Below are 17,154 nucleotides of genomic sequence, written 5' to 3' on the forward strand. Positions count from 1 at the left end.
TGTCATGCAGGACGCGGTCTGGGATCTCCAGTATATAGTATATACCCCTGCCCCCCCTGTATATGTATAATCTGTCATGCAGGGCGCGGTCTGGGGTCTCCAGTATATAGTATATACCCCTGACCCCCTGTATATGTATAATCTGTCATGCAGGGCGCGGTCTGGGGTCTCCAGTATATAGTATATACCCCTGACCCCCTGTATATGTATAATCTGTCATGCAGGGCGCGGTCTCGGGGTCTCCAGTATATAGTATATACCCCTGACCCCCTGTATATGTATAATCTGTCATGCAGGGCGCGGTCTGGGGTCTCCAGTATATAGTATATACCCCTGACCCCCTGTATATGTATGATCTGTCATGCAGGGCGCGGTCTGGGGTCTCCAGTATATAGTATATACCCCTGACCCCCTGTATATGTATGATCTGTCATGCAGGGCGCGGTCTGGGGTCTCCAGTATATAGTATATACCCCTGACCCCTGTATATGTATAATCTGTCATGCAGGGCGCGGTCTGGGATCTCCAGTATATAGTATATACCCCTGACCCCTGTATATGTATGATCTGTCATGCAGGGCGCGGTCTGGGGTCTCCAGTATATAGTATATACCCCTGACCCCCTGTATATGTATGATCTGTCATGCAGGGCGCGGTCTGGGGTCTCCAGTATATAGTATATACCCCTGACCCCCTGTATATGTATGATCTGTCATGCAGGGCGTGGTCTGGGATCTCCAGTATATAGTATATACCCCTGCCCCCCCTGTATATGTATGATCTGTCATGCAGGGCGTGGTCTCGGGGTCTCCAGTATATAGTATATACCCCTCACCCCTGTATATGTATGATCTGTCATGCAGGGCGCGGTCTGGGGTCTCCAGTATATAGTTTATACCCCTCACCCCTGTATATGTATAATCTGTCATGCAGGACGCGGTCTGGGATCTCCAGTATATAGTATATACCCCTGACCCTCTGTATATGTATAATCTGTCATGCAGGGCGTGGTCTGGGGTCTCCAGTATATAGTATATACCCCTCACCCCTGTATATGTATAATCTGTCATGCAGGGAGTGGTCTGGGGTCTCCAGTATATAGTATATACCCCTGACCCCCTGTATATGTATAATCTGTCATGCAGGGAGTGGTCTGGGGTCTCCAGTATATAGTATATACCCCTGACCCCCTGTATATGTATAATCTGTCATGCAGGGAGTGGTCTGGGGTCTCCAGTATATAGTATATACCCCTGACCCCCTGTATATGTATAATCTGTCCTGCAGGGCGCGGTCGGGGTCTCCAGTATATAGTATATACCCCTGACCCCCTGTATATGTATGATCTGTCATGCAGGGCGCGGTCGGGGTCTCCAGTATATAGTATATACCCCTGACCCCCTGTATATGTATAATCTGTCCTGCAGGGCGCGGTCTCGGGTCTCCTGGCGGGTCTGCTCATGGCTTTCTGGATCGGTATCGGAAGTTTTGTGGACAGAATGGCGTCCGCCGCCTCCCCCGCCCTGAACGCCACCATGGGCCCGGATCTGGGTAACGTCACCACCACCGTCATGACCACCCTGATGGCCTCCTCTACAGCCGCCAAGAGGTGAGACCTCACTGACCCCATGTCCAGGGGCTCCTGCTGGGAGTTGTAGTGCTACAGACATGACTCCTCTCTCTCCTGTTACAGCCTGAGTGGCCTGAAGAGGTTCCACGCCTTGTCCTACATGTGGTACAGCGCCCATAACTCCACCACCGTGGTCATAGTGGGCATCATCGTCAGCCTGCTCACCGGTCAGTATCCTTATAGTATCACTCCCATCATCCCTGACCCCAGGAGCTCACAATCTAATCTCCTAATTATCCCCCCCCCTCTCCCCCAGTGTCCCTGCTGAACCCCACGTATGCACCTTGTATGTTTCAGGCCCGATGAAGGGGCGTGACGTGGACCCCCGCACTGTGTACTTGGTACTGCCCAGGCTGCTCTTCTTCCTGCCAGATAGATACAAGGAGCGGCTGAGGTTCGGGGTGCGCCACATTGAGGTAGGGGAGCGTCAGGCCTCCAGACTCTTAAAGGTACAACACATTTTCTGTCTTTGTTTTCCCTCCTATGACTGTGATTTGGAGAAAAGAGATGGGGGGGGGGGGATGTGGAGGATGGTGATGTCATACAGTGAGGGGGTGGGGCTCTCTGGCGGATGGTGATGTCATACAGTGAGGGGGTGGGGCTCTCTGGAGGATGGTGATGTCATATAGTGAGGGGGTGGGGCTCTCTGGAGGATGGTGATGTCATACAGTGAGGGGCTGGGGCTCTCTGGAGGACTGGTGAGGTCATACAGTGAGGGGGTGGGCTCTCTGGAGGACTGGGGAGGTCATACAGTGAGGGGGTTGGGGCTCTCTGGAGGACTGGCGAGGTCATACAGTGAGGGGCTGGGGCTCTCTGGAGGACTGGCGAGGTCATACAGTGAGGGGCTGGGGCTCTCTGGAGGACTGGCGAGGTCATACAGTGAGGGGGTGGGCTCTCTGGAGGACTGGCGAGGTCATACAGTGAGGGGGTCGGGCTCTCTGGAGGACTGGGGAGGTCATACAGTGAGGGGGTGGGGCTCTCTGGAGGACTGGGGAGGTCATACAGTGAGGGGGTGGGGCTCTCTGGTGGACTGGGGAGGTCATACAGTGAGGGGGTGGGGCTCTCTGGAGGATGGTGAGGTCATACAGTGAGGGGGTGGGGCTCTCTGGAGGATGGTGAGGTCATACAGTGAGGGGGTGGGGCTCTCTGGAGGACTGGGGAGGTCATACAGTGAGGGGGTGGGGCTCTCTGGAGGACTGGGGAGGTCATACAGTGAGGGGGTGGGGCTCTCTGGAGGACTGGGGAGGTCATACAGTGAGGGGGTGGGGCTCTCTGGAGGACTGGGGAGGTCATACAGTGAGGGGGTGGGGCTCTCTGGAGGACTGGGGAGGTCATACATTGAGGGGGTCGGGCTCTCTGGAGGACTGGGGAGGTCATACAGTGAGGGGGTCGGGCTCTCTGGTGGACTGGGGAGGTCATACAGTGAGGGGGTGGGGCTCTCTGGAGGACTGGGGAGGTCATACAGTGAGGGGGTGGGGCTCTCTGGAGGACTGGGGAGGTCATACAGTGAGGGGGTGGGGCTCTCTGGAGGACTGGGGAGGTCATACAGTGAGGGGGTGGGGCTCTCTGGAGGACTGGGGAGGTCATACAGTGAGGGGGTGGGGCTCTCTGGAGGACTGGGGAGGTCATACAGTGAGGGGGTGGGGCTCTCTGGAGGACTGGGGAGGTCATACAGTGAGGGGGTGGGGCTCTCTGGAGGACTGGGGAGGTCATACAGTGAGGGGGTGGGGCTCTCTGGAGGACTGGGGAGGTCATATAGTGAGGGGGTGGGGCTCTCTGGAGGATGGGGAGGTCATACAGTGAGGGGGTGGGGCTCTCTGGAGGATGGTGAGGTCATATAGTGAGGGGGTGGGGCTCTCTGGAGGATGGTGAGGTCATACAGTGAGGGGGTGGGGCTCTCTGGAGGACTGGCGAGGTCATACAGTGAGGGGGTTGGGGCTCTCTGGAGGACTGGCGAGGTCATACAGTGAGGGAGTTGGGGCTCTCTGGAGGACTGGCGAGGTCATACAGTGAGGGAGTTGGGGCTCTCTGGAGGACTGGCGAGGTCATACAGTGAGGGAGTTGGGGCTCTCTGGAGGATGGCGAGGTCATACAGTGAGGGGGTTGGGGCTCTCTGGAGGATGGCGAGGTCATACAGTGAGGGGGTCGGGCTCTCTGGTGGACTGGGGAGGTCATACAGTGAGGGGGTCGGGCTCTCTGGAGGACTGGCGAGGTCATACAGTGAGGGGGTTGGGGCTCTCTGGAGGACTGGCGAGGTCATACAGTGAGGGGGTTGGGGCTCTCTGGAGGACTGGCGAGGTCATACAGTGAGGGGGTTGGGGCTCTCTGGAGGACTGGCGAGGTCATACAGTGAGGGGGTTGGGGCTCTCTGGAGGACTGGCGAGGTCATACAGTGAGGGGGTTGGGGCTCTCTGGAGGACTGGCGAGGTCATACAGTGGTGGGGCTTGGGCTCCCTGGAGGACTGGCGAGGTCATACAGTGAGGGGGTTGGGGCTCTCTGGAGGACTGGCGAGGTCATACAGTGGTGGGGCTTGGGCTCCCTGGAGGACTGGCGATGGCATACAGTGGTGGGGCTTGGGCTCCCTGGAGGACTAGGGATGTCATGATGTGCGATGTAATCTGTCTGGTCCTTTCCCCCCAGGATAAGCCGATCTCACCAGACTCCAGTATTGAGGAGAAATCCTGTAATGGTTTCCTTAACGGGAGCATAAAAGAAGCTGCAAAAGATGACGCAGAAGTGGACTATGGCGGCTTCTCCCGCGCTGATGGCGGACATTCGTATGTTGTCCAGGAGACCTCCCTGTGACCACCTCACACCAGATCCAAGATGTCCTGGAACGTGTGGAGGCCGGCTGGCCGGTCCGTGGCCGAGGAGCCTCCCGATCCCTCCTGATGAGGGGAGATGTATGGCCTTCCAGGAGTGCGGAGGAGGGAGGGGTCTGACCCCGTCCATTCCATCGGTTCTGTCTTCTCCTTGTGGTTCCTTTTTTAAGTGGTCTTCATGTACAATCTATAAGATGTTGGGGCTTCATGGGTAGACCTCTCTATGTGCTCCGGTTCTGGGATCAGACCATGTCTTCTCTTTGCTACGGGTTATAGAGAGTGGACTCTGGATGTGTGACGTTACCTTATAGGGAGGTCAGAACTAGAACAAGCTTCTCAATGTTCTACTGGTTGTAACGACCATCGTTGTCCAATGCAGTGATGACTATGGGGCATCTTCCAGAGTGAGAACTGAGACCTTGGTGCCGCGTTGACCCTCACAGAGATGACGTCCCGTCCCCTCGATCACTTGTGTCTTGATCCCACCGATCTCCATGCTGATTAATAATCTTTGTCTTGAGCTGGACTCAGGATTTTTTTTTTCTAGTGACCTGTCTACTGTGACTCCTCACCGAATCATCGACTTTATACTGTTCTCCGGTTATCGGGTGGTGCCATTGTCCTAGTCCAGGACCTTTGTAACTGTTTCACTGTCTTTGTGGCCAATCAGACATTGCTAGAAGTGGGGGAAATGCAGAACGACGGGGGCCCATGACTACCCTGCCCGCTGCTGAGGCATGCTGGGAGTTCTAGTTTTTTTCCATACTGTTTGTAGTGTCACCTCCCAGTATCTACAAGGGTCTTATTTCTGAGGTAACCCCATAATTATCTGCACTGCCCGTAAGATAAAACGTAGCATTGCTGACGGCACATGATGGAGGTGTTCTAGTATTGTAAAGATGATTGTGACTGCAGCTCTACGAGTGACTAGAGCAGTGATGGCAAACCTTTTAGACACCGAGTGCCCAAACAACAACCAAAACCCACGTATTTTTCGCAAAGTGCCGATACGACAATTTAAGCAGTAACTTATTACTCCATGCTCTGTCACGTGTTTAAATTGTATAGGCCCCTGAGGACACCAATAGAGTAGAAGGAAGGAGAAGAAGTTTAGATCATCAATGTATCCTTCTAAGGTCCTGGGCTGCCTGGGACTGCAGGAGTCCGTGAGTCCTGTCTGGCGAACTCTGCTCTAGGGTGATGGCGCAGGTGCCCATAGAGAGGGCTCCGAGTGCCACCTCTGGCACCCGTGCCATAGGTTCGCCACCACTGGACTAGAGTATAATGATAGTGTTGAGTCCGTGAACCTACCCCTTATTAGCACATCTAGGTCTTCGAGTCCTACATAGTCTACACCCTCAGCCTTGATTATTGAGCTCTTATGTTGTTGACTTTGGAGTGACCTCTTCGGTGCCAAAGATCTTGGGCCTTAGAACCTAAACCTGTGCCACCTTCAAGAACTTGAGTCAAATCCAATGTAACCCAGACTCTAGTTTGCCTAATCTCTGCTTCCATGGGGGTGGCTCAGACCTTCTAAGATTCTCCTTGTTGTGGCCTACAAGGTCCCGATCTTCATCTCTCTCTCCCCCCCCCCCGCCCCCCAGGCTCGAGGTTGCCCTCAAGAACTCGAAAGTCAATCTAACATCTCTAGAACTTCTTCACACTACATGAACAGTTGCTCAGGTGAAGATCTAGAGTCCGTGTCGAATGTCGCTCCCCTAGGGGGCTGTAGGCTTGGAGCTTTCGTTGGGATTGTGGTGGATATCTATGACAACTTCAGAAGATCGATGTCAAGTTTCTTAGATTTCGAGTTTACTTTTAACCACTAGAACTTACCCCAGGAACCAGATCAGTGTTGTTTGTGGTGGTTTGGCCATGGCACCCGAAATTCAGTCTACCAAAAACTTGCTGTGGGCTCATGATATGAGCTGCATAGGATGTCCAACTCCATGATCCTACTGCTACTGGGAGTCTTGTGGTAACTATCCTCCGCCCTGCACCGCCCGATGTAACAGAACTATTTTAAAAGCTGCTTTGGATGTGACTGGAGTATCTTGGCTTTGCCTAAAGGTTGTCCCCACGATACTTATTTTCTCAGCTTCTGCTTTTTTTTTCCGTCTGTGAAGCTTTTCCTTGCGTCTTTGTACCAGATCATTTGTGCTTTATTTATGTAAAACCTTTTGACCAATGAAATTAACTTATTTGATGGTAATTATTGGTGTAAGATTGCAAAAACAAAGTGTTCAAAATTTTTTATCATATTTTAATTTTTGCCTTCAATGTGAGAAATCTCTGCAGGCTGTAGTCGTAGTCAGGTTTTTTAAAAAAATTTTTAAATAATTTTTTCATCTAATGGTGGATAGCGGGAAAGTCATGTGATCACTGATGTCATTGATTGATACATAACTTTTTAGCGGACTTTGTCTCAGGGAATGGAATGTTCTAATCTGGACCCATCCAACGAAACAATTCTATTGATCTAGAAAAAGCGATTGGAGATCAAAGGTTACAAATTCTGCCACATTGTAATTGTAACGCGAATCCTTGATATAATTCCAAGAATGAGGTTGATCTCCTAGACCCAAGAACTGAAATGCATCGGATCCTGCAGCACCAGAGTCTTGCTGGATGGGAGGTTCTCGCTCCACCTTCTTCTGTGTACCCTCATACAACTTTGTACCAACGTGTTTCATGCACGGTCAGCTGCTTGTCTGTAGCTCTCTGGTTACTACCCCTGCTGCATGTTCTTACTGAATGGCCCATCAGTATCTGATGCTCCCTCCCCGAACCTCTGACTGTGCCAAAGCCACGACGGCCGTGTCCCCAGGGGAGATTTTTTGCACTGTATTCAGTATTTTTTGTAACTTTTTTTTTTTTTCTTTTCCTTGAAAATAAGTTCTCATGTGATGTCATTCCAGGATCTGATTTAATAATAAAGTCTGAACAATCTGCTGCAGGGCACCCCCTGCTGATTGCATTATACGGTATGTGAGTAGAAGCAGCACTCTCATCATCCATGAGCCCTGGAGCCCAGAATGTAACCTCCCTATCACGCAATGTATCACTCCCGACATCCCTGGCGTATAACCTGTCTGCGGTGAGCTCCCCCTGGCGGCGGCGTATAACCTGTCTGCGGTGAGCTCCCCCATGGCGGCGGCGTATAAACATGTCTGCGGTGAGCTCCCCCATGGCGGCGGCGTATAAACATGTCTGCGGTGAGCTCCCCGATGGCGGCGGCGTATAAACATGTCTGCGGTGAGCTCCCCCATGGCGGCGGCGGCGTATAAACATGTCTGCGGTGAGCTCCCCCATGGCGGCGGCGGCGTATAAACATGCCTGCGGTGAGCTCCCCGATGGCGGCGGCGTATGAACATGTCTGCGGTGAGCTCCCCGATGGCGGCGGCGTATGAACATGTCTGCGGTGAGCTCCCCGATGGCGGCGGCGTATGAACATGTCTGCGGTGAGCTCCCCGATGGCGGCGGCGTATGAACATGTCTGCGGTGAGCTCCCCGATGGCGGCGGCGTATGAACATGTCTGCGGTGAGCTCCCCGATGGCGGCGGCGTATGAACATGTCTGCGGTGAGCTCCCCGATGGCGGCGGCGTATGAACATGTCTGCGGTGAGCTCCCCCTGGCGGCGGCGTATGAACATGTCTGCGGTGAGCTCCCCGATGGCGGCGGCGTATGAACATGTCTGCGGTGAGCTCCCCCTGGCGGCGGCGGTGGTGGTATACTGATTTACAATAAATCCACAGAATTAAAGGAATCAGATTTTATTGTATGTACATGCCCCAGGATACCCCAAACCTGTTTGTTGTAGGTGGGAAGGAGTGACCACACTGATCTACAGATTTCGGATCCTGGTTAGATTGTTCATTTCACAACTCAAAATCGTTATACTTGCTGAAAAACGCTGCATGAGCACGGACTCCTGAGAGCTCATAGAGAGCCGAGCAGTATGGGGGAGGGGGTTAGGTCCACTAAGGCCTCGGGCAGATGTCACACCCATATAATTCCGCTGTATTCTCGATCTGTCCATCTGTGTCCTGGATCAGTCCTGTCTTCTGTCCCTCTGTGTTTGTAGAGGGGTATCTAGTCCTCGCTGACTGCAGATCTGTCCTCATGCTGCAGAGCCTCCGCGTACAGACGCGACCTCATCGGCCACTTCTACAAGACAGAAATGTCACCGATATAAATATCCACCGTGTAATATGGCCCTGCTGGGCTGTACTGGAAGGTCAGTGGAATGACCCTAATACTGGTGATGGGGAGACGACTCTTCTGACCTGATGATGATCATAACAGTCCTTTTAATAATAAGATTGTTCTCTGAATATATTCCTCTAATGAAAATAATAATAATGAGAGGACTCTGCTGACCCCGCCATGTACAAGTAACTAGAGGACTCTGCTGACCCCGCCATGTACAAGTAACTAGAGGACTCTGCCGACCCCGCCATGTACAAGTAACTAGAGGACTCTGCCGACCCCGCCATGTACAAGTAACTAGAGGACTCTGCCGACCCCACCATGTACGAGTAACTAGAGGACTCTGCCGACCCCACCATGTACGAGTAACTAGAGGACCCTGCCGACCCCGCCATGTACGAGTAACTAGAGGACTCTGCCGACCCCGCCATGTACGAGTAACTAGAGGACTCTGCCGACCCCACCATGTACGAGTAACTAGAGGACTCTGCTGACCCCGCCATGTACGAGTAACTAGAGGACCCTGCTGACCCCGCCATGTACGAGTAACTAGAGGACCCTGCTGACCCCGCCATGTACGAGTAACTAGAGGACCCTGCCGACCCCGCCATGTACGAGTAACTGGAGGACCCTGCTGACCCCGCCATGTACGAGTAACTAGAGGACCCTGCTGACCCCGCCATGTACGAGTAACTGGAGGACCCTGCTGACCCCGCCATGTACGAGTAACTGGAGGACCCTGCCGACCCCGCCATGTACGAGTAACTAGAGGACTCTGCCGACCCCGCCATGTACGAGTAACTAGAGGACTCTGCCGACCCCACCATGTACGAGTAACTAGAGGACCCTGCCGACCCCGCCATGTACGAGTAACTAGAGGACTCTGCCGACCCCACCATGTACGAGTAACTAGAGGACCCTGCTGACCCCGCCATGTACGAGTAACTGGAGGACCCTGCTGACCCCGCCCCCATGTACGAGTAACTAGAGGACTCTGCTGACTACACCATGTACGAGTAACTGGAGGATGCTGCTGTCCCCCCCCCCCCCCATGTACGAGTAACTAGAGGACCCTGCTGACCCCGGCATGTACGAGTAACTAGAGGACCCTGCTGACCCCGCCATGTACGAGTAACTCTAGGACTCTGCCGACCCCGCCATGTACAAGTAACTAGAGGACCCTGCTGACCCGGCCATGTACAAGTAACTAGAGGACCCTGCTGACCCCGCCATGTACAAGTAACTAGAGGACTCTGCCGACCCCGCCATGTACAAGTAACTAGAGGACCCTGCTGACCCCGCCATGTACAAGTAACTAGAGGACTCTGCTGACCCCGCCATGTACAAGTAACTAGAGGACTCTGCCGACCCCGCCATGTACAAGTAACTAGAGGACCCTGCTGATCCCGCCATGTACAAGTAACTAGAGGACTCTGCCGACCCCGCCATGTACAAGTAACTAGAGGACCCTGCTGATCCCGCCATGTACAAGTAACTAGAGGACTCTGCCGACCCCACCATGTACAAGTAACTAGAGGACTCTGCCGACCCCACCATGTACAAGTAACTAGAGGACTCTGCCGACCCCACCATGTACAAGTAACTAGAGGACTCTGCCGACCCCACCATGTACGAGTAACTAGAGGACTCTGCCGACCCCACCATGTACGAGTAACTGGAGGACCCTGCCGACCCCGCCATGTACGAGTAACTGGAGGACCCTGCCGACCCCGCCATGTACGAGTAACTGGAGGACCCTGCCGACCCCACCATGTACGAGTAACTGGAGGACCCTGCTGACCCCGCCATGTACGAGTAACTGGAGGACCCTGCCGACCCCGCCATGTACGAGTAACTGGAGGACCCTGCCGACCCCGCCATGTACGAGTAACTGGAGGACCCTGCCGACCCCGCCATGTACGAGTAACTGGAGGACCCTGCCGACCCCGCCATGTACGAGTAACTGGAGGACCCTGCCGACCCCGCCATGTACGAGTAACTGGAGGACCCTGCCGACCCCGCCATGTACGAGTAACTGGAGGACCCTGCCGACCCCGCCATGTACGAGTAACTGGAGGACCCTGCTGACCCTGCCCTCTTCTTATGAGATTTATTTTCTGTGCCACCATCTAAAATAAATTCATGTTAGAGAATATAAAAAAAAGAAACACTCAGGTAAAGCAGGTTGATGCTGCGATATACAAAATCCCTCCGATATTTAAAATTGGTTAACTAATTATAACATAGTATTTCACGCTCCGTGTATGAGACTGGGTATTTGGCCTTCTATAATAGTTACTGTGTTAGTTGCTGTTCCACTGGTTTGTAGTCTAATAATCTAGACGAGAGTCGTATAAACTCCAATCTCCGCGGATCCGTGTCATTCCCAGCCGACAGAAACAGATTGGCTAGTTCGTTTCCACTTCGGTGAGGTCACCACTTTGGCTACGAGAAGGAACAAGGGTCAAAATTCCCTATGCGTTTCAGAGGCTAATCGGCCTCCTCCATCAGGGATTGTGGCCGTCGTTCAGAGATTTCCTTTTGTAGCTTCCGGCTGCACCTTGGAACCTATCACAGTTTCTACAGAGTTAACCATTCTTAAGGGACAACCTTCACCAGGATTGATGACTGTATGCAAATGAGCCTGAGGGGCTCCACAGGTGTTAATGGAGCTTGGAGCCCCTCAGGCTCATTTGCATACAGTTTTTCATCCTGGTGGTGATGTCCTTTAACTCTTGACCATGGTTAACTCTGTGGAAGCTGTGATAGCCTCTGAAACATAGGAAATTTTGACCCTTGTTCCTTCCCGTGGCCAAAGTGGAAAAAACAAACCCTAAGCGGCTTCCACACACATCTGAATACACTTGCCAGCCGGGACTGAAACGGATACATGGAGATTGGAGTTTATACGAGTCTCATGTAGATTATTGGACTACAAACCAGTGGAACAGCAACTAACATGGTACTTACCATAGAACGCTATCTATCCAGTCTCCTACATGGAGCGTGAAATACTATGTTATAATTAAAATTAATGTTACATTGCTGACCCCACCCACTGACAGTGTGCTGAAACATGCCATGCAAATGAGCTGACGCACCCTATGCTAATGACATGGCCCCACCCTTCGATAACGAGCTAACCCCGCCCTAGAATATGTAGCTGCCCCTGCCCTTGAATAAGAAGCTGACCCCGCCCCCTTGAATAAGAAGCTGACCCCGCCCCCTTGAATAAGAAGCTGACCCCGCCCCCTTGAATAAGAAGCTAGCCCCACCCTAGATTAAGAAGCTAACCCTACAATCCTATGGGATAGGAAGTTTGATGACTTTGTGTTTTATGTGAATCTTTACAGTGTAGACTGGGACAGAGGATCAGCTTATTGTACAGAAGGTTATCAAAACTGGGAACCCGTTGCCAAATTTTCGCATATACAGCTAGTGACAGGTTCCCTTAGAGCCCTTTAAACCAAATGACATCTTTCTTTTAGCAAAAAAATTTTTCCCCACATCCCCATAAAATAAACTTCATCATCTTATTTGGCATCCAGCCAGACCCAGCCGTGAGCCACAGGGGGCCTGTCCCACTTGGTCATGTACAGCAGTTCCTCTCCAAGCTTCTTTCTCTTCTTTCAGCACTTCATGTCCTGTGTCAAAGGTTCTTTACCCAGTAACCCCATGTATATGGATGTCCACTCCTCCCCATCCTTCATGGAGGCTGCTGAGATTTCATGTGGTAAAGGACCTTAGATGACATCACTCTTGTCACATGACATGAAGTGCTGAATGGTGAGGACGAATGTGGGGGAGTTGCTGGACAAAGCCCAGCAGGACACATCCCCTTTGTCTCCTGCTGCACCTGTCCGTTTGCCAGGCAAGATAACAAAGTTAATTTTATGGGGATGTGAAGGTAACAATTTTCATTAATCTCCTGCTGTATTTGTGAAAACTTTGCTTAAAGTACCTGATAGAACATGGGAGACTTGGGGGGTATGTCCTGAAGAGTACAGCACAGGACATTTGTGATGTATAGCATCCTCTTACCTTCATGGGGTGTAGGTATCCTGGGCCTCTTCCAGTGTGGGGTGCAGTGGCTGGGTGCCCCTCCTGGTGCAGCGTGTGGGTCAGGTGGGCGATGTAGCTGGTGGCCAGGACCAGGACATCCAACTTTGATAATTTGGTGTCAGGAGGCACAGAGGGCAGGGCCGCCTGCAGGGACAGGAAAGCTTGTCTGAGGGTCCGGACGCGGTTCCTCTCCCTGGCATTATTCTCAGGGGATTGTTTCCCGGGAAAAGGCTTTTTGGTTTTGGCAACTTTTAACACCTGAAAAATATAAAATCTGATGTGAATATGTCACGATTGTCGGGATGTGTAGGTGACACTGTTATGGGGGGATGTGTAGGTGACACTGTTATGGGGGGATGTGTAGATGACACTGTTATGGGGGATGTGTAGATGACACTGTTATGGGGGGATGTGTAGGTGACACTGTTATGGGGGGATGTGTAGGTGACACTGTTATGGGGGGATGTGTAGGTGACACTGTTATGGGGGGATGTGTAGGTGACACTGTTATGGGGGATGTGTAGATGACACTGTTATGGGGGATGTGTAGGTGACACTGTTATGGGGGATGTGTAGGTGACACTGTTATGGGGGGATGTGTAGGTGACACTGTTATGGGGGGATGTGTAGGTGACACTGTTATAGGGGGATGTGTAGATGACACTGTTATGGGGGAGGTGTAGATGACACTGTTATGGGGGATGTGTAGGTGACACTGTTATGGGGGGATGTGTAGGTGACACTGTTATGGGGAGGGATGTGTAGGTGACACTGTTATGGGGAGGGATGTGTAGATGACACTTATGGGGGATGTATAGGTGACACTGTTATGGGGGGGATGTGTAGATGACACTGTTATGGGGGGATGTGTAGATGACACTGTTATGGGGGATGTGTAGGTGACACTGTTATGGGGGATGTGTAGGTGACACTGTTATGGGGGATGTGTAGATGACACTGTTATGGGGGGGGGATGTGTAGATGACACTGTTATGGGGGGGGGGATGTGTAGATGACACTGTTATGGGGGGGGGATGTGTAGAGGACACTGTTATGGGGGGGGATGTGTAGATGACACTGTTATGGGGGGGGGGGGGATGTGTAGATGACACTGTTATAGGGGGGGGGGATGTGTAGATGACACTGTTATAGGGGGGGGGGATGTGTAGATGACACTGTTATAGGGGGGGGGGATGTGTAGATGACACTGTTATAGGGGGGGGGGGATGTGTAGATGACACTGTTAGGGGGGGGGGGGATGTGTAGATGACACTGTTATAGGGGGGGGGGAATGTGTAGATGACACTGTTATAGGGGGGGGGAATGTGTAGATGACACTGTTATAGGGGGGGGGGAATGTGTAGATGACACTGTTATAGGGGGGGGGGAATGTGTAGATGACACTGTTATGGGGGATGTGTAGGTGACACTGTTATGGGGGATGTGTAGGTGACACTGTTATGGGGGATGTGTAGGTGACACTGTTATGGGGGGGGGATGTGTAGATGACACTGTTATGGGGGGGGGGATGTGTAGAGGACACTGTTATGGGGGGGGATGTGTAGATGACACTGTTATGGGGGGGGGGGGGATGTGTAGATGACACTGTTATAGGGGGGGGGGATGTGTAGATGACACTGTTATAGGGGGGGGGGGATGTGTAGATGACACTGTTATAGGGGGGGGGATGTGTAGATGACACTGTTATAGGGGGGGGGGGATGTGTAGATGACACTGTTAGGGGGGGGGGGATGTGTAGATGACACTGTTATAGGGGGGGGGAATGTGTAGATGACACTGTTATAGGGGGGGGGGGAATGTGTAGATGACACTGTTATAGGGGGGGGGGAATGTGTAGATGACACTGTTATAGGGGGGGGGGGAATGTGTAGATGACACTGTTATAGGGGGGGGGGAATGTGTAGATGACACTGTTATAGGGGGGGGGAATGTGTAGATGACACTGTTATGGGGGATGTGTAGGTGACACTGTTATGGGGGGAGATGTGTAGATGACACTGTTATGGGGACATTGTGGATTTCACCCCAGAATGGTGAATCCTGGCTGTCATTATACTGGTTATTGATATACAGGGTTGGATCGTCCCTCTATAGTCCCAGATGATCCTCCTGTGATCCTGGTTCTGAAGAATAATAATCAGGGCACACGGATCATTTGCAGCAGATACAGAGATGACAGGACCCTGGGGTCTTCCTCTGATATTAACAGATCTGATTGATAAGACGTCCTGCAAGGAGTCCATGAACTACAACCTGACTGATTCTAGAGATCAGGGCAAAAAATGATGTCCCCTTTCTGCAGAAGATCATCCATGTCTAGCAGGACCACGGTGAGGTCCACTATCTGCAACAGAGAAGACCTGAAACAGTCATGAATCTCCACCGCAATGTCCAGACGACACATCCTGGAAGATGACACTAAGTGCTACAATGTTCCCTAATGAACCGCTGCTGGTCCTCCCTCCAGGTGTGATCTACCATGGTGGACAAAAAGGGCAAATACTTTTTCCCAGCAATGACAACCTCAACTCTTCAATAAATAGTCAGAGATCCTACTTACCGGTGTTTTTGTGGTGACACCCTGTCTTATTCTCGGCTCCAGCTGCCACCCCTTCTGCAGCACCTCTTCCTTATCTCCTCCTTCCATAGAGGCTCCTTGCCTAAGGACCTGCGCCATCGCTCCGGTCCTGTCCATGTCGCCTCTCAGCTATCCGTGCAGCTTCTTCATCCTCCATTCACTCCAAGAACTTTGCAAAACTTGATGAAATGAGAAGAATCTGTGGGGGGATCTATGAGCAGATAATGAGGGATCACAGTGTAGCCCCCGCCTCATTATCTGCATCAGAAGTGTAATGGGGGGGAGGGATTGTTTGGTTTTTGGTCTTATCTTGGTATACCCCTCATGTCCTGGACTCCCAGGAACTCTGCGTGCTCCGTTTAGGGGGGCAGTAGTAGGTAACATACAACTAGTACATAATATGAGGTCCAAAGATTACACACCGGGCCGGACTATTCTAGGTTCTGTCATGTCCATGTCCTACATCATGTATAAGAGTGCGTAGCTGTACTGACAAAGATTTTGATCAGATTTTGGGATGTTTGTATATAAGAGTCTGGAGCTCAGGTCTGGCACTGAGGCTGGTGTCGGAGTCTCGTGTTGGATTGGGTTCAGATTAGTACTAATGCTACACATGGGTCCAGGCACACCGTTACCTAAAGGAGAAGAAAAAGCACACCTGTCAATGCACTGATGCAAGAATTGAGCCTAGGAGCACAGTCAGGATACTGGATGAGGCTGAGGTTAGGCATTGATGCGGGTGATGAGCCTAGGAGCGCAGTCAGGATGTTGACTGGGGCTGAAGTTAGGCACTGATGCAGGTAATGAGCCTAGGAGCACAGCCAGGATGTTGGATGGGGCTGAGGTTAGGCACTAATGCTGGTGATGGGTCTAGGAGCACAGTCAGGATGTTGGAAGGGGCTGAGGTTAGGCACTAATGCTGGTGAATGGTCTAGGAGCACATTCAGGATGTTGGATGGGGCTGAGGTTAGGCACTGATGCGGGTGATGAGCCTAGGAGCACAGTCAGTATGATGGATGGGCTGAGGTTAGGCACTGATGCTGGTGATGAGCCTAGGACAGTGGTGGCGAACCTATGGCACGGGTGCCAGAGGTGGCACTCTGAGCCCTCTCAGTGGGGACTCAGGCTGTTGCCCCAGCACAAAATTCCCCAGACAGGAGTTGAAGGATCCTCCTGCATACCTCAGCGTTATTTTAAAGTAAAGCATCTGGGTCTACCTGAGACTGCAGAAAGAGAAGCTGAGGACAGGGTCAGATTATCATTGGCGCCATTGAAGCTCTTGGCCCCACAATTTTTCATGTTCAGGGAAGCTCCAATGGCAATCTGAATTTTCCAACCTTCTGTCAACGATATTGGTGTCCTTCGGACCACTGAAAGATGTGGTATAGCACAGAGCAAGAAGATTTTAATGCAATAATTGCTGTGTTGGCACTTTGCAATAAATAAGTGGGTCTGGTTTGCATTTTGGGCACTCAGTCTCTAAAAAGTTCGCCATCACTGGCCTAGGAGCACGGTCAGGATTTTGGATGGGCTGAGGTTAGGCACTGATGCTGGTGATGAGCCCAGGAGCACAGTCAGGATGATAGATGGGGCTGAGGCTAGGCACTGATGCGGGTGATGAGCCTAGGAGCACAGTCAAGATGTTGGATGGGCTGAGGTTAGGCACTGATGCTGGTGATGAGCCTAGGACCACAGTCAGGATGATGGATGGGCTGAGGTTAGGCACTGATGCTGGTGATGAGCCTAGGACCACAGTCAGGATGTTGGATGGGCTGAGGTTAGGCACTGATGCTGGTGATTAGCCTAGGAGCACAGTCAGGATGATGGATG

At 52.0% G+C, this 17,154-nt stretch overlaps 2 protein-coding genes across 2 annotated transcripts in view; one reads left to right on the forward strand and one right to left on the reverse strand.

Annotated features, from left to right (window-relative positions):
• Positions 1–7,405, forward strand: part of SLC5A6 (solute carrier family 5 member 6) — a 14,838-nt gene extending 7,433 nt beyond the window's left edge. Inside the window, exons 6-9 of the mRNA XM_072143995.1 lie at positions 1,428–1,609; positions 1,694–1,797; positions 1,928–2,079; positions 4,272–7,405. Of these exons, the coding sequence (XP_072000096.1) occupies positions 1,428–1,609; positions 1,694–1,797; positions 1,928–2,079; positions 4,272–4,436 (603 nt within the window). The 3' untranslated portion in view covers positions 4,437–7,405. The remainder of the gene's footprint in view (positions 1–1,427; positions 1,610–1,693; positions 1,798–1,927; positions 2,080–4,271) is intronic.
• An 836-nt stretch (positions 7,406–8,241) lies between these two features.
• On the reverse strand, positions 8,242–16,825 carry LOC140122797 (transcription factor 23-like). The gene is made up of 3 exons (XM_072143996.1): positions 15,307–16,825; positions 12,705–12,983; positions 8,242–8,621 (listed from the first exon to the last, which is right to left on the reverse strand). The coding sequence occupies exons 1-3, from the start codon at positions 15,439–15,441 to the stop codon at positions 8,547–8,549; spliced, it is 489 nt and encodes a 162-aa protein (XP_072000097.1). The 5' UTR covers positions 15,442–16,825; the 3' UTR covers positions 8,242–8,546.
• Between the last annotated feature and the right edge of the window lie 329 nt (positions 16,826–17,154).

This window comes from Engystomops pustulosus, chromosome 3, assembly GCF_040894005.1.
Source record: "Engystomops pustulosus chromosome 3, aEngPut4.maternal, whole genome shotgun sequence".
NCBI lineage: Eukaryota > Metazoa > Chordata > Amphibia > Anura > Leptodactylidae > Engystomops > Engystomops pustulosus.

Coding starts and splice junctions, on each gene's coding strand:
- LOC140122797 (XM_072143996.1), bottom strand. CDS start 15,441: ATGGACAGGACCGGAGCGATGGCGCAGGTCCTTAGGCAAGGAGCCTCT. Junction 12,984..15,306: donor GTGTCACCACAAAAACACCG/GTAAGTAGGATC, acceptor TATATTTTTCAG/GTGTTAAAAGTTGCCAAAAC. Junction 8,622..12,704: donor GATACCTACACCCCATGAAG/GTAAGAGGATGC, acceptor TCTGTCTTGTAG/AAGTGGCCGATGAGGTCGCG.